Here is a 21,137-nt window from a genome sequence, read left to right on the forward strand (position 1 = left end):
TATGTTCCTCGGGTGATCAGCGGTGTGGGACTCTAGACTCGGCAATGCAGAGATACTCCTTCGGTCCTAGCTTGGTGAGTACGGCAGGGGCCGCAGCCCTCAAAGAGGAATCTTGGGCCGAAAAGATGCATTATCTCTACCCGCGATGCAATATGACATTACTGACATTTTGCGGGCCGCTCTCACATGTGCTTGCGCAGGCACTCTATATTGGACTATGTGTAACGTCTTCTGTCACGTTCTCAGGCTAGCTATTAAAGTGGCCAGATCCATGTGCCAAACAGTGCGTTGATTCAAAGTTGTGAAGGAAGATATAATCTGAGTAATCTTATGAAGAGAAGTCTCCTATTTGTGAAGGAAAACCTGGTTAGGTAAGACAGTGCGCCTCTTACGACGCCCCCAAAACTTCAAAGCCCATACCCTCCAAATTACCTACTCACCAACATCTCTGGGGGCCGTTTTGAGCTGTTATACTGTTAATGCAGGTTACCCACTCATCATTCTAATTCGAAACATACATATAACACCTCGCTACCGAGAGACTGGATGGCGCTGCAAGATTACGATAGCTTCCCAATCAGGGTGGTAGCAACATTATTGTTGGCCCAAATTGTTTGGTTCGCTTCCCTCGTTATATATCGTCTCTATTTCTCACCCCTTGCTCGCTTCCCTGGACCCAAAATCGCCGCCGCTACTGGCTGGTATGAGTTCTACTACCAAGTGTGGTGTTACGGCAAATATGTATTCGAGATTGAAAAGATGCACAAGAAATATGGTGAATTCATCCCTTCCTTCATGACTTAGAGAATCCGCTAACGCCCTCTTCTAGGTCCCATAGTTCGCGTCAATCCAGATGAACTTTCTATAAATGACCCTGATTTCTATAATGAATTATACGTCACGGAGAATAGACGGCGAACTGATCATTACGATGCCTTTGGCAAGGGTATTGGCTTTGAAGGTTTGCAACCATCCCTAGATAGATATCGTGATACAGGTAGTAGTTATTAATAGTGTCATTTAGATTCCCATCTATTTACAAAGGAGCATGACCTTCATCGTATAAGGCGAAAGGCCCTAGAGCCATTTTTCTCCAAATTGGGGATCCATCGCTTGCTACCGGTTATCGCAGAGGTAGCTCTGCACCTGGAGTCACGGCTTAGGGAGTTCTCTGGGACGAACCAAGTGATCCGACTAGACCATGCTTTCTCCGCGTACGCAGGCGATGTTGTCGGCAGAATGTGCCTCGACACTAAAGACCGCCGCGACCGTTTCCTGAACGAAGCGAATTTCTCCCCGGATTGGTACGCTGCTTCTATGTGCATAATACTACTGAGTGATTGCTAAATGAAAGTCTAGGTTTAATGCTATGCTTATGATCATACGCTCTATACCAGTGGCCACCGCATTCCCATTACTTGTCTGGTAAGCTAATGTTTGTTATCGTCAAGCATAGGTAATTACCTAACATCGCAGCAGGATGATGAGTTACCTGCCGGAAGACGTGTTCGTATGGCTATATCCCCGCGGTCAAGGAATTCGCAAGTTGAGACAGGTTAGTAAAATCCGGCAATGCTCAAATACCTACCTACCTAAGTAGATTATTTTGAAGATTAATTCATAAGACAGAAAGCAAGGGAGAATATTCGTAAAGTTCTCACAACGGACACCGTGAAAGATGAGAATGTTTCGTCGTTATTCCACCACGTTGTCAACAGCGATATGCCGGAATCCGAGAAAACGGAGAGTCGTCTTGTGATGGAAGCACAGCTGATCCTTGCCGGGGGGACCTGGACTAGCGGGCGAACTATCGGCGTTGCGTCTTTCTACATCTTATCTCGGCCCCATCTGAGACAAGGTGTGGAGGCAGAGCTCCGAGATCTCATGGACAGATGGCCCCAATACGTCCCGACGTGGGCAGAGCTCGAAAAGCTTGTTTTGCTGCAGGCCATCATAAAGGAATCGCTTCGGTAAGATTTCGATCGTCCCCACTCGGGCTGATAAGTGATGCTGAGATCTGGAAATCAGTATCAGTTATGGAGTCATGCACAGACTGCCCCGGATCTCGCCCGATGTCCCTATTCAGTATAAGGACTATACTATCCCGATAGGGGTAAGTACCAGCAACCCCTGAATATCTTTTCGGAAGAAACCCACACTAAAATCGTTTCGTAGGTGCCGGTAGGGATGTCGTCATATCTCATGCATACGGATCCTTCCGTGTATGAGTCGCCGTTCGAATTTATCCCTGAACGGTGGCTTGGAGAGGTTACCCCGGCAATGAACAGGAACTATGTGCCGTTTGCTCGGGGTTCTAGGAACTGTCTCGGACTACAGTAAGGTTCCTTTAGACTTCTTCACCTAGACCGCTTCCGGCCCACTGACACTTTTGATTTTCCTATTCTAGTCTAGCAATGGCCGAAATAACATATGCCTTGGCGGTACTTTTTCGCCCTAACGGACCTAAGTTAGAGCTCTTCGAGACGGACGAGAGCGACGTGAGACAAGTCCACGACTTCATGGTCGCGACGGCGAAACTAGATACGAAAGGCATACGTGCATTCGTTCGCTAACGTTACCAAGATCCAGGGCGTAGAGATGAAGTGCCAAGAAAAGGGGGCTAAAGCACTAGCAAGAGTCTGTGGGTAAGAAGGGATCGAATGCGGCATAGAAGCATTCGATATCAGACGTTGGTGGCATTGTGCATAGGTATTATGTACATAGATTGCAAGATTAGGTATCGTCCCAAACTTTACAACTCTGTGGCATTTAATCAAAATGAAAATCACCTCTGTCGCGTGGGATAAGGTGGCACCGCTTGTGAGACTTTCGACTCGGTACCGATAAGCAAGACCTTTGGAACGACTTATCGACGAATCTCATGATTTTATATTATATTGCATAAGCGAGGGAATATTCACCTTCAGCTGACAATTTTTTACTTGGGGAGGCCCCTCAAGTGGGTGATTGTGGGGTGAGATTCGGGTGGATTCAATAGGAGAATATATTAAGACCTAGTCTGGGGGGTAGGGGTTCTTTGTTTCGCCCTATTGCACTAGCTCATATAGCTTAATACGACTATAAGTTATAAACTATAACTTCTTCACCAAGATTCCACCCAGCCTACCTAGTTATCGGGTACATGCATACGACCATCTCAGTAAGACTTCAACACGTGGCTTATTGTGGTATAGCGCGTGTAGAACAATGGGAAAACTTCGATTTCAAACGGTTTTACGCCCCTTTTGAGTGCATATTTCCGTGGTATTAAAGCCAATCCTTCGCCTCGGCTTACGTTGGAGGAAGCATGCATTGCAACCACATGCCTTTCTAGTCTGAAGGGTCGTAAGGGTCGCGAGCGGCGTAAGCCTGCGTTGCAACCCCATAGTCGTGATGGAGGGGTGGAGATCTAAAAGTGTCGGCCCAAATCAGTAATGCTTCCTGATCGGATTGTCCTCGAGTGGCTACCGTAATACTGTTTAGTTGCCGTTCGTTCTCATAATATTTGTCCCACCTTAGCCCGTCGTCAAATCCAAGAGTCCTATTCTCCGTTGCTTGTTCGCATCGTAACTTTCCAAGAACCAACGCCATCATGTCATCACAGTGGTCGCAAGGAGTTGTGCCGCCCCCGGAGGGCGTCGAGGTCAACTTCGTCAATCCCGAGAACCAGATGGCCGGGAACATCGCGATCCACACCGTCTTCCTCACTCTAAGCACCTTATCAGTCATTATGCGAATATACACGCGCCTGCGAGTTTCTCGAGTTAGTCTTGGCGTGGATGATTGTGAGTCTACCACCTACCTGGGTTTAAACATTTGACTTGAACATAACGATGGCTGATACTTGTGAACTCTAGACCTCTGTCTCTTAGCATACGCAAGTCCCTACCGAAATCTGACCACCAGAATTGCGAACTAACCGTCAGAATAGGCAGCGACGGCGACGTATTCAGGCCTAATACTTACATGTATGCTGATGCACTTATCATTCCGCCCTTACACCATTTTGCTAATTCGATCAAAGGCTTCCACTGGGGAATTGGTCGTCACATATGGGATGAGCCAGTAATTTGGCTTATTCCGGCTTTGAAGGTTAGCTTCCGAGATGTTCGCGATATAATCGAAGGATAGGTAGTGCTAACGAAGCCCTACTTAGTACCAAACTATTGCGGCACAGATGTACTTCGCGGCAACCACGATTATCAAACTCAGTCTCCTTTTCCTGTACCGCCGCATATTCAATCTACAGAAAACGGCGAAGTGGTTCGTTAACGGGGGGATCATTGTCGTTACGCTCATGGGTGTGGCTATCTTGCTTGCCATTATCTTCTTCTGCTTCCCAGTTGAAAAGGCGTGGGATGACTCCATTCCGGGTCACTGCTCGTCTCCAGCTCCGGTGAGCTACCTTTCTGGCGCGTGGAACGCGTTTGTGGATCTTTATGTCCTTATTCTTCCTATTCCTCTCCTCTGGGGCTTGAACATGGGCCCAAGGCGAAAGATAAGACTCGGTGCCGTTTTTGGAATTGGTATTTTGTAAGTCATGCGTGGCTCTAGTGGGTGGTTACACATACTGATACCCCTATTTCCAGTGGTTGCGCAGCCAGTCTCGTGCGCCTAGGAATGACACCACTTCTACAGAGCGATTTAGATTCCACTTACAATATCGCTAAGGTTTCGGTGTGGGCGTAGGTACCCCTAGAAAAACCATGAAGTCATGCTCAGGATCTAACAAGCCGTCTAGCACACTGGAGATAAACGTCGGTCTTATCTGCTCCTGTCTAATGCTGCTGCCGGCATTCCTTAGACACCACCTACCAGAATCAGCCAAGTCATATTTCCGATCCATTTCACTGTCGAAGGGATCTAGATCCGGGAAAATCTCTACCGGTCCATCACACAAGTGGGGAGGGGTTTACCAACATAAAGTGAGCTCGGATTCTCAGAATCTGGTTTCGTTTGGGGAGGAAAACAAGATATTGAGGACAAATACCTTCACCATGGAGACAGTCCGCGCTCCGCCGGATCTAGAACGTGGCAACCCTAACATAACCCGGTTTTAGGACACTGCCACAACAGACATAGGACCTGTGGATCCGTCTATAAGTTTGCCTTCTCATGAACAGCGCTAAGTGATTACGCTGTCATCCGGCATGCCATCCGAGAATCATCTCCTGTCTCCGGACAAGATGACCTAAGCTGAGCAGAATGTGACTCCCGTCTTACACTCTGTCAGCATGGAGTATATCATGCACGTCCCAATAGCCGAGAACAACCCCCTCGCCACCAATTATAAGGCTAGCTTACATTCAATACCTTACTACCGGATACTTATTCCGGCAAATTCACGAAGATCTATGGGATATATGAGTAAAATTCATTTCATGATGCGGGTTCGGGTCGATATGAATGAACGGGCATTTTTCGGTAGTATATAAGGGCCTTGTTACGATTGTATTATAGCAGTACGTATAACCTGTTTAAAAGACTAACCTCGTCAAATTCCCATTTCGATGTTAAGATTAAATTACTAGCAACGTGACCTGAGCTGTGACATAAGCCTGGTTACTATTGCAATCCTTGGGTAGTTGTGAAATCGTCCCAAGCTTGAAAGATGTCTGTAGATCTCATGAATATCTTGGTCCGTAGAAGTCGTTTTCGCGATAGAGGCAGAGAGTCCAGGTTACTCCGGTTTGTAATGAGTAAAAGGTAAGAGGAAGGGAGTGAATCAATCCAATTTCGTTGGGGAGAAATTCAACCCCTCCCACACACAACGCTTACGTAAAAGCGGGAACAACCGAGTTGAAGCTTTTTGTTCCTTATCCCTTTGGCAACCTTATTCAGACGTCCGGGCGGGGCATGATTCACGTGACACCCTAACGGTTGCTCCATCCTAGGAAGACATCGCAATCCCGAATTCTCAGAACATCAACTAATACATCGTCTATAGAGTTACTTGTATAACCGTCGCAAACAAGGGTTCATTCTCGCACCTTGTCTTACCGTATGTTACACGGGTAATAATAATGATGAAAGGACCATCAATGTGTTTTCGTGACTTGGAAGTCTCCCCCACACAACAATATTTTGATAATCTTCAATAGGACAGCCTACAATGGCGCCCAGAAGGGTGGCCGCATTTAGGAGACTTTCGGGCACGGATTTTGTGTAACGATTCCCGATTGTCCGTGTAGCAGGTCTCAAGTACTCGGGTCCCTTTTACCTATCTCCCTTATTTGAGCGTGTTGGACGGGGTTATGGGCGCGAGCCGAGCGCGACGCCGCAACATATGCGCCGCACACACGCATAGAGCCACTTCCGCCCATGCACCCCGGATCGGGTCGCGACTTTAAAATCCGTACACTAAACACAAACCACATGTGACTGCCTGCCACTCTATATGCTAACCAACTCACTGGTAATGGCTGCGAATTCGACCCGTCAACGCCTTTGAATCCAGTCATGTCTAGTGAGGTGCGTGATGCCGAGAAGGCTGCTGGTATGCCCGCCGATTTACATCAATGCAATTCTAGACCTGCTCACAACATCGATCCCGCCCTAAATCGCCTTCCTCCTCTCGATACATCGCCACGTGGTTGGCTAGCTGTGGTCGGTGGATTTGCCTGCCTGTTCGTATCGTTTGGTTGGATCACGTGTATTGGCGTGTTCCAGGCGTACTACAGCACGCACCAGCTACGCGACTACAACGCCAGCGACGTGGGCTGGATCACCTCGGCCGAGACCTTCCTACTCTTTCTAGGCGTGCCCATCTTCGGCGGCCTATTCGACCGTCTCGGTCCTACCGTGATCCTGATCATCGGCACCGTCCTGCATGTGGGTGGTCTGCTCGGCGTCGCCAATTGCCGTACCTATGGCCAGTTCTTCGCCGCCCAGAGCATCGTGAGCGCCATGGGCACCGGCGCCATCTTCGTTGCTGGCACTACCGCCGTCGGTACCTGGTTCAAAGCTCGGAGGGGGCTTGCGCTCGGCCTCGTCAGTGCTGGGAGCGCCTTGGGCGCTGTGATTGGCACCGCCGTTATCCCCGTACTATTCGATCACATCGGTTTCTCCTGGACCATGCGCGCGGTCGCCCTGACCTACTTTGTGTTGTTGGTCATAGCCATCGCTACCACGTCGCGCCGGCCGCAGGAAGCAGTCTCTTCTCCAGCGCCCTTCCGTGTATCTCAATTTGTACCGGTGTCGCTTCTCCGGTCCGGTCCAGTTCTTACTCTCGCCATTGCCTGCTTCTTCTACTTTCTAGGAGTCTTTATCCCCTACAACTTCATTGTGGTCGAGGCCCAAGACGCCGGCGACGGCCAGCAATCCGCCAACAACTTACTCGTTATCTTGAGTGCCACAAGGTATGTTGGCTCACCTCCGCTTCACACAGGATCTAATTAACTCTGATAACTAGCACCGTAGGCAGGGTCATGCCCGGTTGGCTCGGCGACCGTTACGGGCGCTTCAACACCACCATCGCGTTCACCTTCTTCTCCATCGTGCTCGTCTTATGCGTGTGGATAGCGGCGCCGTTCAAGGCCGGACGCATCGTCTTCGCGGCGCTCTATGGCTTCGGCTCCGGAACCTTTGTGTCTATGGTACCTACGCTTATAGCTCAGGTCTGTCCGGACATGAGCAAGCTTGGGCTGTACCTAGGCGCCGTGTACCTCGTCATCGCGCCGTCGGTGCTCATCGCCCAGCCTGTGGCCGGCTTGTTGGCTGATGCCGGGGATAGGAACGGCCGGGATCCTTATGTGTGGCTTAAGGTGTTCTGCGCGCTGGGAATGATAGTAGGCATTGTAGGATTTATAGCTGCGAGGGCGGCCTACCAAGGCCATGCTAGGAAACTTTGGAAAAGCGGCAGGGTCTAAAAAGTGATCTGCTTGACTATATTTAGTGGCCTTGTTCAGGTCAGCCTAGAAAACAATTAGAATGGTGAATTCCAAATAACTATCTCGACTACATGCGCACCACATAAGAGTGATAATGAAATAAGCAAATTATTTGTCGAAACCAGGAAATTGACAGGCTAGCAATAGGAATGAATACTACGGCGTTCTGACAAATTAGCGAACATAAGTCACATGTGGAAAAAAGGCTGCCAAGGATGAAATAGACAACGACAACAAGCAGTCGTTAGCGACTAAAGGATAAGCTCGTGCCTAAGTCTATGCATTCTATTCTTGAATACGGTATTCTATACCCCCTGAAAAGAACAGTTAATACGATCATGACACATAACAAACTGGGCAGGGGGCATTCATAGTTCTCGAGGAAGAAAATATACTGTTAATGTCTGGCTACGGCTATCTGGGTATATCCCTTTCAGGTTCTTCGTGACTGATGTCTCCCCCTGCAGGTGCTTTGGATTTCATCCTTACTTAAGCCATACCGCCATTAGCTCGGAGCACCTGTCCGGAAACCCAGGAGGAATGTGACAGGAAAACGACGGCCTCGGCGATATCCTCGGGGGTGCCGATGCGGCCCTGGGGGTTGAAGTTGGCGATGGTCTTGAGCATCTCCTCGCTCTTGCCGCGGAAGAAGAGCTCGGTGCCGGTGGGACCGGGCGCGACGGCGTTCACGAGGATGCCCTTGCGCCCGAGGTCCTTGCTCATGACGCGCGTCATCTGCTCGATGGCGCCCTTGGTGCTGTTGTACAGCAGGTAGCCGGGCATGACGGTGGAGGCGACGGCCAGAGTGGTAGACAGGAAGATGATGTGCGAGCCGCGCGGCATGTGCGGGGCGGCGGCCTGCGAGCGGTTAACGATCATATCACGTCTATGTTTACGAATATCTTCAGAAACGCTTACCTGGGCGAGAAAGTAGGGACCCTTGACGTTGATAGCGAAGGTGCGGTCGAAGTCCGCCTCGGTGGTGTGCTCGAGGTCCCTCATGGGCAGCACACCGGCGTTGGGGACCAGCACATCGATCTTGGAGTAGGCGTCTACGGTCTGCTTGACAAGCGACTGGACACCCTCCACGGTACCGGCGTCGGCGCGCACGAGACGGGCCTCGCCCGCGCCTAGCTTCTTTACCTCGGCGAGGGTGTCCTGCGCGGCCTGCTCGTCGGAGGAATAGTTGATGACAACGGTGGCACCCAGGCGCGCGAGCGCGATGACCGAGGCTTTTCCAATGCCCTTCGAGCCACCGGTGATGATGGCAACCTTGCCGCTGAGGGAGGGAGAGACGCTGGAAGCCATGGTGGACTGGTTGGCGTATGTGCGACTAGGGGGCGCAACGATGGGGTTTTTGGATGGTGCAGCTGTAGCTGTAGTTGGTAAAGGAGAGCGGACTGGCTTGAGACGACGTGAGAGTTTGCACAGAGCTTGCTTCATTGCTTGCTTTGGCTTGGTAAATGAAAAGTCCCGGTGTCCAGCATTGCGCTTTTAATACTTCGTAGAGAAGACATTTTTCTCCTGCGGTGCTGCGAGACTGAACTTTGAAAGCGCGATAAGTTCGTGTCTCTAAGAGCCAAGTCTGATCTTTGGTCCCGCCATTCTCCAACAGTGTCGGACCGCGCTTTCGATTGGGTCTCTATCTCCGATCGCGAAAGGGAGTTTAGGCATTAACCCAGTTCGGGTGCAGGAAAGCCGGCCGCATACCGGATTTTAGTACCTACAAGACACTCCGAACCTTGCGTAACACCAATGCCCTTATAGCCCCGGGCAACACATACTACTTAACAAGTACCTACCTAATTAGGGACCTAACTTAAGAGTTAGCCCCCGAGATTTCAACGATTTGCGTTGCAATCACTTGCGATTTCAATATCGAGGTTGCTCTTGTTCCATTGTACTAAGAATTTCCAATTACCTGTAAAAAACGGAATTGGAAAAAAATACATATATAAAAAGAAAAAGAAAAATGACGTATTTTGAGGGCAAGGGAAGCGGAAGCAATCAAAAATCAAATGCATCCCCCGCCGGGCTCGAACCGGCAACCTTTAGATTAGAAGTCTAACGCGCTACCATTGCGCCAGGAGGACCTTCGGACATGAATTTCCAGACCGGATTGGTTTTAGATCGAGATAAAACACGTTATATATCTTTCCACATTGCTCGTGCGCTTAGGTTCCCCATGTAAATGAATTAATTACTAAGTTTCACCCTTTGTAAAATGAACCAGCGAAAGGCAGTAAATGAGGTAAACCCGAGCGCGAAGACCACCCCTTTCAAGATTAATTTTCTATATTGCATGCGTGATTATTGCGAAGAATCGATACTGCATTGGTTAAGTTGGGAGCTTAGGGAGCTCTTGCCAGGTTCATGGAAAATACCCCAATACCCCGCCAAATGTAGTGCACCTGCCGAAACTCTTATAAACTAGAGAAACTCTAATCACAAACGTTGAATATAGGAAGGGCATTCGCTCATAACGTATACCTTTCTTTTTATTCTCATGATATTCTAATTATGGATATCATAGATGCTCATGGCTAACTCCCACTGGTGAATTAGAGAACTTTTGCCTAGCCTTTTCATGGAGGCTCAGAAACCTCATGTTTTCTATGACCACTAGAACCAATGCGGTTTCGCAGCAAGAATCCACAAGTGACCCAAGCAAAAGGGCATCAATTCTGCAAGACACGCACGCAGCCCCTTGACCGAAAACCCCAAAGCATCGCTATTCTGACCAAACAAGAGTTGTAAGGCGAGCACGGTTACTAATGTCGCGTCTCTCGCGAATATCGTCCAGTAGACAATCCGTCTGCTTGATACTGCCTTCGACGTCCTAGTAGATGCGAGAAGCATGGAGATGCCCAGTGTGAAAGTCTGCGTACCCAAAAGCCGTGTCAGGAGTAGGGCTGACGGCGGGATGGGAGCAGCCACCGCTACCGACAATGGGGTTTGAGGCGAGATCATGAACACCAAACCCCCGGCAAGTTTCATGACGCCCTCTGTCAGGAACAAAAGCCTCAGCGGCGATGTTGATTTGGTGGACATTTCGTTATGATTTATGATTCCGATCGATTGGCGTGGATAATGACGGTGGGTATCGCTAGGAATGCGATCCTGAAATCTAAATGGTACCATTACGGGTCATTTTCAATCCCGTCAGTCCGTCTGACTAAAAGAGGGACAATCTCACATTGTTCAGCGGCGCCCTGTAGGGCTGGTATCCAACCCCAAACGGGCACGCTATGAATAGGTGTCTTACGCCAAGACATTTTGCGATCTTAAGCCCATCTACCGTTCGTCGCATGACTTCTCATTTCTAATACAAGGTTCGATGAGTCCGCTCTTTTACAACAATTTCCTATTGCATCCAACTTTTCCGTTTCGAGAGAGCGCTATGATCGTGCCATTTAGCAAGAGAATGAATGGTCTTGTAGGAATAGCCCGCAGCGGTAGCGTCGACGCCTCTGCGCCCAACTCCAACACGGCTTCTTCGGTAGATAGGCACCGCTGAGCTAACCGTTCTCCATCAAATCGATACTATTATAGGTCTCTCGGCACGCAGCGTCTCGAACTTCAAAACATCGTTTCTGACTAAGCGGTGAGCCAAATCATGAGCTTCTAGGTACCTATGCGTTAGGTAATATATAAGGCTTCGCGCTAGAGAATCAGCTAGATGCTCTGATCGACAAGACACCAGGCGACCATCTCCAATTAATTGGTGAAATAGAGGTTAATTGTATGGCCAGCTGAAAACTGCCAAGATTCCCAACCACTGAAATAAGAATGGGATAGGCTATAATCAGCTATAACCCATGCCTAGCCTAGGACTGTAATATAACGATGCATCGACGGCAGTGCTCCGCCAAGGATTCACAAATAGAATATCAAGCGCGCCTGCCCCATCTTACAATTTATGATGGAGTTGGGTTTATATTCTCTCGCCGAGAACTCGGACGTGCCCCAGGAACATACCGCTACGTTTGTCCAACAATGGCTTGAATGGAATCGAGGAACTATTGAATAAAGACGACATCATGTCGCATATTACGACGGTACCGCGTGGGGGGAGATTAGGGTTTGATACCGTTCCACAGTCCCATATTCAGCATGGGAGCTCAAGGGACGACGACGGGGTGGATGAAGATGACATTCATACGACTCGAGGATATGAGCGCCAATATAGCGGAGGACACTATGTGGCCCCAACTGGATCTTCCATCGAGGACGAGAGCCCTCCTGAGTACCACAGTAACCGGTCACGATCCAGTTCAAGGATGGACTACAGTCAAACTTCAATTTCAACGGCCTACAAACCCGATATGGTCGTTTATAACGAAATTCCTGTGGATGCCCCGCTTGTCATAGATCAAGAACGTCCAAACTACAAGCCCTCGGCATTGAGATGGCCTTTCCTAACCACGTTACTATTTGTAATACTAGCGCTCATAGGGTTACTCGCGTGGGCTCTGCACGCTTTACCCGTTCTCAATAAGGACCTCGACGTTATCAGTGTTCTTGATGCAAGAGACATCCAAATTGAAAACTTTTATACACCTATCTCAGTTGACTTGACGGGTTCTGGTCCTCATTCCACTGCCGACTCAATAGTTGGCCGCGCCGAGACCACCGAGTTCACCTCTCAGCCTACTTCTCAACCTACCTCCCAGCCCGAGGAGACTATGTCGCCAGCCGAAGACGATTTTGGACATGTCGGTATTCAGACCGTTACCGATCCAGGCCCATCGACTACGCCAGCAGCACATACCACTAATTCTGCCGATGGAGGCACAACTGTACCCACTACTGAGCCAGCGTGGTCTAAGCCGGAGGGTGACTTCGGCAGTGCTGGCGGGACTGTGACCGTCTCGCAGAGTAGGAAACCAACACCAACGATAGCGTCTTCTAAGGCTAGCGAGGACTACGGCGATGTTGGATCGAAGACTATATCAGATGACATCACGTCAAGTGTACATGCCTCGGATCACGGCAACGTGGGAACCATTACGGTCTCAGAAATAACAACCCCTCAAACACCCACCTTCGTAACGCCTGTCGTAGCTACTACTACTGACTCGCAAGGCATAACGACAACTTCAACAAGCATCCCATCGCCCGTCTCAATACCCCAAACGGTCACCTTAACAAACTCTCAAGGGCAACCCACAGGTACGCAAGAGACCCATGTTCTCGTCACGCCCTCTACCAGCGTGCAGACCGACTCGCATGGCGCCCCTACCGCCACAGCAACATTCTACCCCTCCCTCCCCTCGGAACAAAACAGCCAAATTAGTAATAGTAATGGTAAGGGGGTAAAGACATACACCATAACCTACGGCTCCTACTTCATCGGCATGTTCCTCCCGACTCTCCTAGCCATCCTCCTCGCGATCCCGATCCGCATCCTCGACGTCAACGCCAAGATCCTGCAGCCCTGGCACGAGCTCACGCACTCCCGGGGCGGCGCCCCCGGCCACGAGTCACTGTGCCTCAACACTTCCGGCTGGCAGTCCATTATCTCCGGCATTCGCTCTCTTGCCGGCGGCCAGGCCCTCGTCTTCTTGACCTCTTTGCTGGTGCTTATTTCTGCGCTGCTCATCCCGTTGTCGGCGGAGGCTGTGGCATTCGATCTGAAGGGCGCGGAGTGCGTCCAGGGCAGCGGGGTCGGGAAGAACTGCGCGTACGTGCTCGCCGTCTTCGACCAGGCGGCTAAGGCTACCGTTGCGCTGCTTGGCGTCATGGGCGTGGCGACACTGGCCATCCTCGCGGTTCTAATGCGCTGGAGGTCGGGCGTTGGCACGAATCCTTGGAGTATATGCGGCACGGCGTCGTTGGCGCTGAACCCGGATGTTCGCCGTCTGTTTACGAGCTTGCCGGCCGGAAGTGACGCGGGGAGGATGCCGAAGGGGTTGTTGGAGAGCGTGTTGGAGGATCGCTGGTTCAAGCTGGATTACTTCCAGGGCGTAAATGGGACGGTGGAGTATGGCATTATGCTGCGCGAGGATAGAGGAAATGTGCCAGGGCTGATTGCTAGCGAGGTAAAGGAGCCGCAAGATCATCATGCTGCACGTACGAAATCGAAGCATCACCTTCCCTTCCTAATGCTGGGTTACGCGGGACGGCTGTTATTCCTCTTTGTCCTATGCGGATTGTTGGCCCTGATATTGTATTATAACAATACGGGTGGCGATACGCCGTTTGAGAGGTTCATGGATAGCGAATCGTTTGGAGTGCGGTTCTTGTTTACGGCTGTTGGTGTGGTTATCAGTTTCTTCTGGGCCTCGTTCTTCAGTAGTAAGTCTCCCCTCCTCTTCTCCCCATTTCGTCCCCATTTGCCGATTCCCTTTCTTTCTCTATCTTCCTACCTAGGGGTACTACTATCTGTACCTTATCCAGATTTAAATATCTAACAATCTACCAGGCATCGCAACCCTAAGCCCCTACCAACTTCTTGCCAGCTCGCCCCAGGAGGCGCGACACTCGATTTTGCTCGCGCCACCGACGAACGCCTTCTCAGGTCTTTGGTCGGCGATCCGTCGACGACATAGCTTCCTCGCTGTGGTAGCAGTAACATCCATCCTCTCGGAGTTCCTGACTATCTTCCTTAGTAACGTGCCCTTCCGCGTTACCCAGACCTTCCTAGTCCACAACATCTGCACGTGGGCCGCCGTCGGCATCCTCTGCATCATGGTTCTCGTGGTCATCGGCTCATTTTTCGTCGCGTGGCCGCACATGCCCGTCGACCCGAGCACCATCGCGGGAGCCATGTATTACGTGTGCGACTCGTGGATGCTCGCCCGCTTCGAGAGCTTGAGCACGATGAAACGCAGGGATAGGGACTGGCATGTTAATGAGATGAATTTGAAATATGAATTCGGCGAGATTAGAGGCGCTTCCGGTATCGTGAGGATAGGAGTCGACGCATCGACATCTGGGGGCACGGTATGGGCATAATGAAATAAACTACCAATGGATTTATGGATAGATGTGAATATTTAGTGTATAAGTATATATTTAAATAGGTCCCAGGTAGGTATGTTATGACGTTGGTAAATAATACCTACGTCGTACGTCGTCATATCTTCAGGGCCATGTCAGCCTCAACTCCCCCTTACATCCCTGGTAGAGATTCATGCATCGTTTCCCCCTAGATTAATTGAACGGCATAGAGGATCGGCAGATATAACTATCATCAAATGAATGCATGTTGGCCGAAGACCCAATCTCCATGTGTTGGGAAATCCATTCCGTCAATAGTACCCGTCAAAGAGTGAGGTCATGCAAACTCGACATGCGAGTCACACTTTAACCCTTAAGAGGAAATCGAAAAAGTAAACTATTTTAATAAAAAAAGAAAAAACATTTCCCATTATATCCCAGGTATCGTATCGAGGACAGGGGGTGGCACGGCACGTACCATAGCTCGTACCGTAATACATACCTTGACCTAGGTAGGCTGTGAATATAGGTACCTAGGTGTTCTCAAATATTCCCCCCAGATAAACCTAACCCACACCGGCTCTCCATCGGTTCAGTGGTTATGCTATAATACAGCTATATCATAGGTAATTAATCTCTTCTATTGGCTTCCCTAAACCCATCCCGCCATCCTATCATCCCATCCCCAACTCCATCCAACCAACCAACGACATCGCCCGCCCAGCGCTGTGCTGAGACCGCGTCCGCCCCTTAGTATTAGTATTAGTATACGCATTAGCTAACCAGCTGACCCCTTAGCCGCCCGCGCTCCTCGGGGGCCCGGCACTCCTCATTGGACGTTCGCTTTGCGACGCAATTGGGGAGGGGGGGTTCCGCGCCCGCGCGTCCGACGTCGCCAATTGGCCGCGCGTAGATCCGGCTCCCAGGTTTTGGCGGCGGAGATCTCTTTTTAAATTTTCCTAAGTCGTATAATATGTATGTGTATATAGTAGCTAATTTATGTGACGAGCCCGTGCATTGGCCCTCACTTTGGGGGCCGGGCCTTTGGGGCGCAAACGGCGAAGGTGGGAAGAGTTGCTCTCACCGTAGATCTTTGGAAGAACGCATCACGTCGGGTATTTTGGTAGACGCTTTAAGGGTGATTTGGGGTTCCTCGTTATACAAGACGGGTATATAAGGTCACCGAGGATATACACAAACAATGTATATATAAGTTTCACATGCATCACTGCTTCTCCTCATCCTACGATATAAGTAGGTCGTTTCGATAAAATCTCCTTAGATCAGTTGAGTGATATTAAGCTCGATATCGGCACATACGTGTCTCCTATTCTCATCCTCATTCAAGATGCATATCTATCACATCCTCACGTCCTTAATACTACCCAATGTGGCGCTCAGCCTCCCAACAGGCCCTACCACAACAACATGGGATGACTCCAGTCCGGCCTGCAGTCTTTACCCGTACCCGTCTCCGCCCACAAACCCACCGTCCTGTTGGGCGTGGGAAACCCAACCCGGAAATCCATCCAACTACTGCGGGCCCACAACGCCCTCCATAGTCGCTTCCGTCAGCGCCGCCTCGTCGTCCTGGCTTGACAATTGTGCTTCTCTTCGCGCTGCTCAAGTATCTTCAAATCGAGACTATCTCCTCTCAGCCTACGCGACGGACCGTTTCAACACGCTGCTTACGTCGGGCGGTTGCGCGTTCCAAGTACAACCTGCGACGCCGCCATCAAGCGACCAAGTATACGTTGGGGGAACCGATGTCGTCGATGTGCTCGGATCTGCTATTGACGCCGCCAAAACTTTAGGTGGAAAGAACGGCGTGGAGGGCTCAATGACTTGTGCGCCTGGTGAGGTGAAGTGGAGGGTCGTGCCCATATAGATAACAGGGATTATAGGAACGGGATTGCGATATGAATCATCTAATAGAATTAGCTAACCCTAAATTTACACTCACATATACTTCACTAATAATAAAAGAGAGCCCCAGGCACACTCTATCCTAACAATTGTGACTGAACCTTCGTCCAGAAGCCCACTCCAGGAGGTAGAAGGAAGTCCGGCGTTAATCGAATCGGTGCTGTATCACGTAGAAGTCTCATGTTGAAAAAACGATCAAATACTTTTTGTATTGCAGCAGGGCGCCTATAGCGAATGTCTCTCCCTAGCCCGATGATTAATACTTTCCCGACCCGAGGCCCAAGGGCCTTCCGCAAACTCCGGAACGATAATGCATCGTCTTTGGACGCTATATTTCATTAGACGGGAAGCGCCGAGCCGAATAATGCTGGTAGAAGTCGGGATGATATGCGGCTAAAGGAGTAAAAGACGAAAAACCTCAACATAGCGTAGTCGATGCGGCGCGAATAACCATATACAAATGCAAATAATTTTATCTGATCTTCTTGTCCCGTCCGCCTTCGTTCTGTTCTGTCCTCCAGTGAAAACACAAATTCCTTGCTCAGCAATGAATTTTTTCTTCTTCTTGCTATCTTCATCTTCATTGCTTCGTTCGTCGTTTCCAGTCGCTCCGAAGCTACGCTGACCTTTATTTACCAGGGATGCCCCGTAGATTGCTCCTCGGAACAGTAATTAGTAGGGATTCGCCTGGGCTAATTGGCCAGCCAGCATCGCTTTGCCATCTAGTGATGTGCATATGCGTCATAACAGCGTAACCATCGTAAAGAGGTTCTCCAGGCTTGACAACCTCCCCTCGGAAGCCGTCAAGACCCCAAGACACCTCGGAGGGTATAGGAGTTCAAGTCGTGATGCCGTGAATGGTCGCCCATAAATTGCTGTATGGTGTATCCAGAGATGGTTCATTTGTCAATCATCGTGATGAGGGTATTGTAAAAATGGAACGATGTGCACCATTGTTCCCCTTAAATTTTGTTTTCCATGCAACACTGCAACCTTTCACCATCGCAAACTCCGTGATCTTGCAGTTCTTCCCAATCCGGGACGGCCGGAGAAACTTAAGATGGAAGTCGAATAAAACAATAATCAAAATCAAATCTCATATTACAAAGATATTATTAGGGGAAATCGTCGGCGTGAAAAAGAGATAAAACAATGCGAGTCGAAGTATCGATCGAGATGCGAAAAATCGTGCTGCGACAGGCCGAACCTTGACGTCAGGTCAATGAAGGCAATGAAGTCTATGTCATAAGTCGTCTCTCGTTGGGTTATACTTGTGATGACGGAGATCCAACGCTCGTCGTGGAGGCGGATTGGTCGATGGGTTGATGCAAAAGAAGCCGAGGTTTCAAAACGTCGTGACCGTCGTGCATTTCTGCCAATCCCAAGAATTGAAGCCTATGCCATAGCGATGAGCAGTAAAGCAAAGCTAGAAGGAATTGGAAAATCATTCGAGAAGCGTCTAAGTCCATATGGCTCACGGCTTGTCGTTACTTCCCGCGCCCTCCATTTCGGATTTTATAGGAATGATAAAATCAGTGATAACGAGCAGTGCCAGCGCTACGTCCTGCATCTGACGAATCTGTGCGTGGGCCAAGTTAGTACGAATGACGCTGTCAGACACTCAGGATTGATACTAACCGCTACCTCTTTGCATATGACCACGGCTGCGACCACCGAATCCTTGGCCAGCCTCTCCCCATTCAGGACCTCGTGGCTGTCTATCGGGAGCATTGCGATTAGCTGCTCCGTTCGCACCAGGCCTTTGACTCCCGATGGCCCCGGGCGTCTCCCTAGCACGCATGTGCGAAGCGCCCGAGTCAAATCCCAAACTTATCGAGCTCATATTATTCGCCAATAGAGCATCGGTGCTCGACGCCGCATTTTGACCTGATGTCGGGGTTAAGTTGGGCGGCGTGGTCAACGAGGTTTGGGAAAAATCACCATAGCGGGCCCCGAGGCCATTTCCAAGGCCAGCATAGCTCGAACCGGACGGCGCAGGGCTCGGACTGTGTGTGCGCAGATCCGCGAAGCTCTTAGCAGCCCGGAGGTTGTTCGGTATTCCGGTGTCTGGGCTACCAGGGAGCTCCAACGTAGGGCCCTGCCTACCGAGCGCGTGGTAGGCGCTAGATCCGATACGGGACTCGGTGAAGTCGTATGTAGCAGCACGACTAAGTCCGCGTCGATGATCTTCCCAAGAGACGTTCGGTAGCTGGCTCTGGGCATGGACGGGAGGCGAGTTTTGCGGTCGCTTCATAATCTGGATCTGTCTTCGATCAGCTTCGCCAACGGATCTGTGCTCCAAGCCCATATTATGGGCAAGGATATGTATCTGCCGTCGCTGCTCGGGGGTGACGTCGGGGGAGAAGATGTGGACTTCGCGGGACGGATCGCTCTTGAAGAGAGTAAGCTGCGTGTAAAATTCGAGAGTCGTTGGGTCATTTAGGTCAACGTCTCCTGCAATATGTTAGCAAAGCCGTCATACTCGACCATGATCTAGGAAGACCCACGTAGAGGCGAATTGCTTGGTTGCTTGTTAACACTCACACCGAGGGCCTGAAGGGCGCTCTGCTGGTGCATAGGAAGCGGCGCTCTATGCTGTTCCTCAAGCTGACCTCTCTTTTCCCGCTTCTCCCGATCAATCCGGTCGCGTTCATCCTGGGGCAGCATCTTCTTATATTCGACGCGCAACTTCCTGCCCATAACTTCTAAACCATTCATCTTCTGAATTACAACAGCAGTATCCTCAGCTGTTGAGAAATTGGCAAAAGCAAGCCCTCGGAAAACACCCTTATCGAAATGGTAATTAAAAGCATACGGTTGCGGGAGATTCATCGAGGCCATAAGCCCTTGCAGGATCTCCTTTCGACATTGGAACTGGATGTTCTTGATAACGATGGCTGTAGGAATAAGCTGTTCGGAATCGGACGCTCCTGGAGTAGCCATCATCCCCCGAGTGTCAGCAGCAGCGCCGGCCATGCTGGATAGATCATGGTCGTTCCCATTCATCGACATATTCGGATCATATAGCTGAGGCATAGAATGCACGCCCAACCCTGATTGATCAGTCCAAGTCTAGTGTTTCATATTCCGATCAGCGACAATTCTCCATATTCCAGGAACAGGCAAGGGGCACTCACCGTAGGTAGAGCGGCTCGGCGATTTACAGCCCTCACCGCTAACCTACCGTTACCGTTCATGGGACCGTTCATGGTAGCCACTCCGCCGTTATATCCCCACGTTTGACTGTTCTCCAACATGTAACCAGACTGCATACCGCTGGGTGCGATACGGTCGAATCTGGACAGCGACTCATATCCTGCACCGCCACCGATCCGATCATCGTGTCCGTATAAGGAAGGGGATCCCATATGCTGACCAAGAGACTCGAGTGGTCTCTGCCCCGACCGATTACCTAGGCCCGAGGGTAGGCCAACAGTAGCATAACCTTGCCTCGTCGACCCCGGCGACCGGTTTGCCGTGTTCGGATAGTCGTAATACATATCGTGTTGTTGATTCATGATTACCACAATAGTATTGAGGGTTGGGGCAGCTGCTGATGGGAGCCAGCAGGCTGCAGCTCCCTGAACTACGCGTATATAGATGGGCGAAAACGCCTAGGTGATGTCGGCGATGTCCGAACTCGAACTCGAACTCGCAACCTCTCCTTAGTCTCGGCTGAGACAAGAGACGAGGAAGAGACAAAGCGTCTTCGTCAAAGTCGCAACGTCTCTTTGGGAAGCGAGGGTGGTCGGTAGAAAAGACAGGTAAAATCGGTCGATGGGACAACGGATAGTTATGGCTGGTTGGCTGAAAAAGTTAGGCAGGATTGGCTGTGCAGTAAAATGCAGGAAGCCGAGAGATTAAGTCGGGTAGCACGCCGTGACGGAGCTGAAATACCGATTATTTAATGTTGGTGTACCACTGGGAGGTTGCCAAATCTTTCCAAGGTATATATGATAGGTCCTAAACCTCTAGAAAGGGGACTTGGACCTGTCCTGAAAGTGATTGCGGTGGAGAAAAAAATTGGCCTGCAGCGAGGGCAAGTTGAAAAAAGGCGGCGAAGAATTGCGGGCTTGACCGCAGGGACCCTTCCAACCTGGGTAAGTCAGGATTTTCCTTTTCTTTCACTTTTTATTTTTTTCGCCTTTTTTATTTTATGTCCTCCTCTTCCGCCAAAATAAACGAAGGGCTAAGCCTGGGATGTTTAGCGCCTCTTAATAGAAACCCTTCAGAAAACTCAGAATCGCTTTGGCAACAGAGCTTCGTCGGAGACAAACTCAAAGTAACGGTTATTGCTAACTGAGTTTTTTTTCGATGGCGTTTTCTTTTTTGGCGAATGGCTTGTAGCGAGGGAATGGAGGCTGTGCTCGCACGCGACGC

At 50.1% G+C, this 21,137-nt stretch overlaps 8 protein-coding genes and 1 non-coding gene across 9 annotated transcripts; 5 read left to right on the forward strand and 4 right to left on the reverse strand.

Moving 5' to 3' along the window:
• Positions 1–546: 546 nt before the first annotated feature.
• F4807DRAFT_455976 (cytochrome P450) lies at positions 547–2,573 on the forward strand (the record flags this gene model as incomplete). Its single annotated transcript, XM_048000809.1, has 9 exons — positions 547–775; positions 830–961; positions 1,025–1,304; positions 1,360–1,425; positions 1,480–1,555; positions 1,630–1,970; positions 2,029–2,113; positions 2,176–2,336; positions 2,408–2,573. 9 exons carry the CDS (start codon positions 547–549, stop codon positions 2,571–2,573), a joined length of 1,536 nt encoding a protein of 511 aa, XP_047858855.1.
• Positions 2,574–2,889: 316 nt separating this feature from the next.
• F4807DRAFT_468252 (uncharacterized protein) lies at positions 2,890–5,060 on the forward strand (the record flags this gene model as incomplete). Its single annotated transcript, XM_048002583.1, has 7 exons — positions 2,890–3,785; positions 3,858–3,877; positions 3,932–3,968; positions 4,025–4,092; positions 4,157–4,533; positions 4,590–4,685; positions 4,742–5,060. Exons 1-7 carry the CDS (start codon positions 3,593–3,595, stop codon positions 5,058–5,060), a joined length of 1,110 nt encoding a protein of 369 aa, XP_047858856.1. The 5' UTR covers positions 2,890–3,592.
• Positions 5,061–5,901: 841 nt separating this feature from the next.
• F4807DRAFT_407591 (MFS general substrate transporter) lies at positions 5,902–7,959 on the forward strand. Its single transcript, XM_047996389.1, has 2 exons — positions 5,902–7,358; positions 7,412–7,959. The coding sequence occupies exons 1-2, from the start codon at positions 6,460–6,462 to the stop codon at positions 7,866–7,868; spliced, it is 1,356 nt and encodes a 451-aa protein (XP_047858857.1). The 5' UTR covers positions 5,902–6,459; the 3' UTR covers positions 7,869–7,959.
• Positions 7,960–8,140: 181 nt separating this feature from the next.
• F4807DRAFT_407592 (NAD(P)-binding protein) lies at positions 8,141–9,540 on the reverse strand. The gene is made up of 2 exons (XM_047996390.1): positions 8,808–9,540; positions 8,141–8,747 (listed from the first exon to the last, which is right to left on the reverse strand). The coding sequence occupies exons 1-2, from the start codon at positions 9,330–9,332 to the stop codon at positions 8,379–8,381; spliced, it is 894 nt and encodes a 297-aa protein (XP_047858858.1). The 5' UTR covers positions 9,333–9,540; the 3' UTR covers positions 8,141–8,378.
• Positions 9,541–9,910: 370 nt separating this feature from the next.
• F4807DRAFT_t16 lies at positions 9,911–9,982 on the reverse strand. The gene has a single exon. It is a non-coding gene; the product is annotated as a tRNA-Arg (tRNA).
• A 435-nt stretch (positions 9,983–10,417) lies between these two features.
• F4807DRAFT_122660 (uncharacterized protein) lies at positions 10,418–11,128 on the reverse strand. The gene has a single exon (XM_047992905.1). The coding sequence runs from the start codon at positions 11,028–11,030 to the stop codon at positions 10,512–10,514; it is 519 nt and encodes a 172-aa protein (XP_047858859.1). The 5' UTR covers positions 11,031–11,128; the 3' UTR covers positions 10,418–10,511.
• Positions 11,129–11,929: 801 nt separating this feature from the next.
• On the forward strand, positions 11,930–14,925 carry F4807DRAFT_468264 (uncharacterized protein; the record flags this gene model as incomplete). Its single annotated transcript, XM_048002584.1, has 2 exons — positions 11,930–14,186; positions 14,314–14,925. The coding sequence occupies 2 exons, from the start codon at positions 11,930–11,932 to the stop codon at positions 14,844–14,846; spliced, it is 2,790 nt and encodes a 929-aa protein (XP_047858860.1). The 3' UTR covers positions 14,847–14,925.
• Positions 14,926–16,094: 1,169 nt separating this feature from the next.
• On the forward strand, positions 16,095–16,907 carry F4807DRAFT_122690 (uncharacterized protein). The gene has a single exon (XM_047992907.1). It carries the CDS (start codon positions 16,180–16,182, stop codon positions 16,717–16,719), a length of 540 nt encoding a protein of 179 aa, XP_047858861.1. The 5' UTR covers positions 16,095–16,179; the 3' UTR covers positions 16,720–16,907.
• Positions 16,908–18,097: 1,190 nt separating this feature from the next.
• On the reverse strand, positions 18,098–20,492 carry F4807DRAFT_122684 (uncharacterized protein). The gene is made up of 4 exons (XM_047992906.1): positions 19,895–20,492; positions 19,265–19,829; positions 18,396–19,211; positions 18,098–18,336 (listed from the first exon to the last, which is right to left on the reverse strand). Exons 1-4 carry the CDS (start codon positions 20,273–20,275, stop codon positions 18,290–18,292), a joined length of 1,809 nt encoding a protein of 602 aa, XP_047858862.1. The 5' UTR covers positions 20,276–20,492; the 3' UTR covers positions 18,098–18,289.
• Positions 20,493–21,137: the final 645 nt, after the last annotated feature.

This window comes from Annulohypoxylon truncatum, assembly GCF_022578515.1.
Source record: "Annulohypoxylon truncatum strain CBS 140777 unplaced genomic scaffold F4807scaffold_2, whole genome shotgun sequence".
Classification (NCBI taxonomy): Eukaryota; Fungi; Ascomycota; class Sordariomycetes; order Xylariales; family Hypoxylaceae; genus Annulohypoxylon; species Annulohypoxylon truncatum.

Excerpts from the sequence above, each read along its gene's own strand:
- F4807DRAFT_407591 (XM_047996389.1), top strand. The coding sequence starts at position 6,460 with ATGTCTAGTGAGGTGCGTGATGCCGAGAAGGCTGCTGGTATGCCCGCC. Across the intron at positions 7,359-7,411 it reads GTTATCTTGAGTGCCACAAG|CACCGTAGGCAGGGTCATGC; the intron begins GTATGTTGGCTC and ends TCTGATAACTAG.
- F4807DRAFT_407592 (XM_047996390.1), bottom strand. The coding sequence starts at position 9,332 with ATGAAGCAAGCTCTGTGCAAACTCTCACGTCGTCTCAAGCCAGTCCGC. Across the intron at positions 8,748-8,807 it reads GTCCCTACTTTCTCGCCCAG|GCCGCCGCCCCGCACATGCC; the intron begins GTAAGCGTTTCT and ends AACCGCTCGCAG.
- F4807DRAFT_122660 (XM_047992905.1), bottom strand. The coding sequence starts at position 11,030 with ATGGTACCATTTAGATTTCAGGATCGCATTCCTAGCGATACCCACCGT.
- F4807DRAFT_122690 (XM_047992907.1), top strand. The coding sequence starts at position 16,180 with ATGCATATCTATCACATCCTCACGTCCTTAATACTACCCAATGTGGCG.
- F4807DRAFT_122684 (XM_047992906.1), bottom strand. The coding sequence starts at position 20,275 with ATGAATCAACAACACGATATGTATTACGACTATCCGAACACGGCAAAC. Across the intron at positions 19,212-19,264 it reads ACCAAGCAATTCGCCTCTAC|GAGACGTTGACCTAAATGAC; the intron begins GTGGGTCTTCCT and ends AACATATTGCAG. Across the intron at positions 18,337-18,395 it reads TCATATGCAAAGAGGTAGCG|ATTCGTCAGATGCAGGACGT; the intron begins GTTAGTATCAAT and ends GCCCACGCACAG.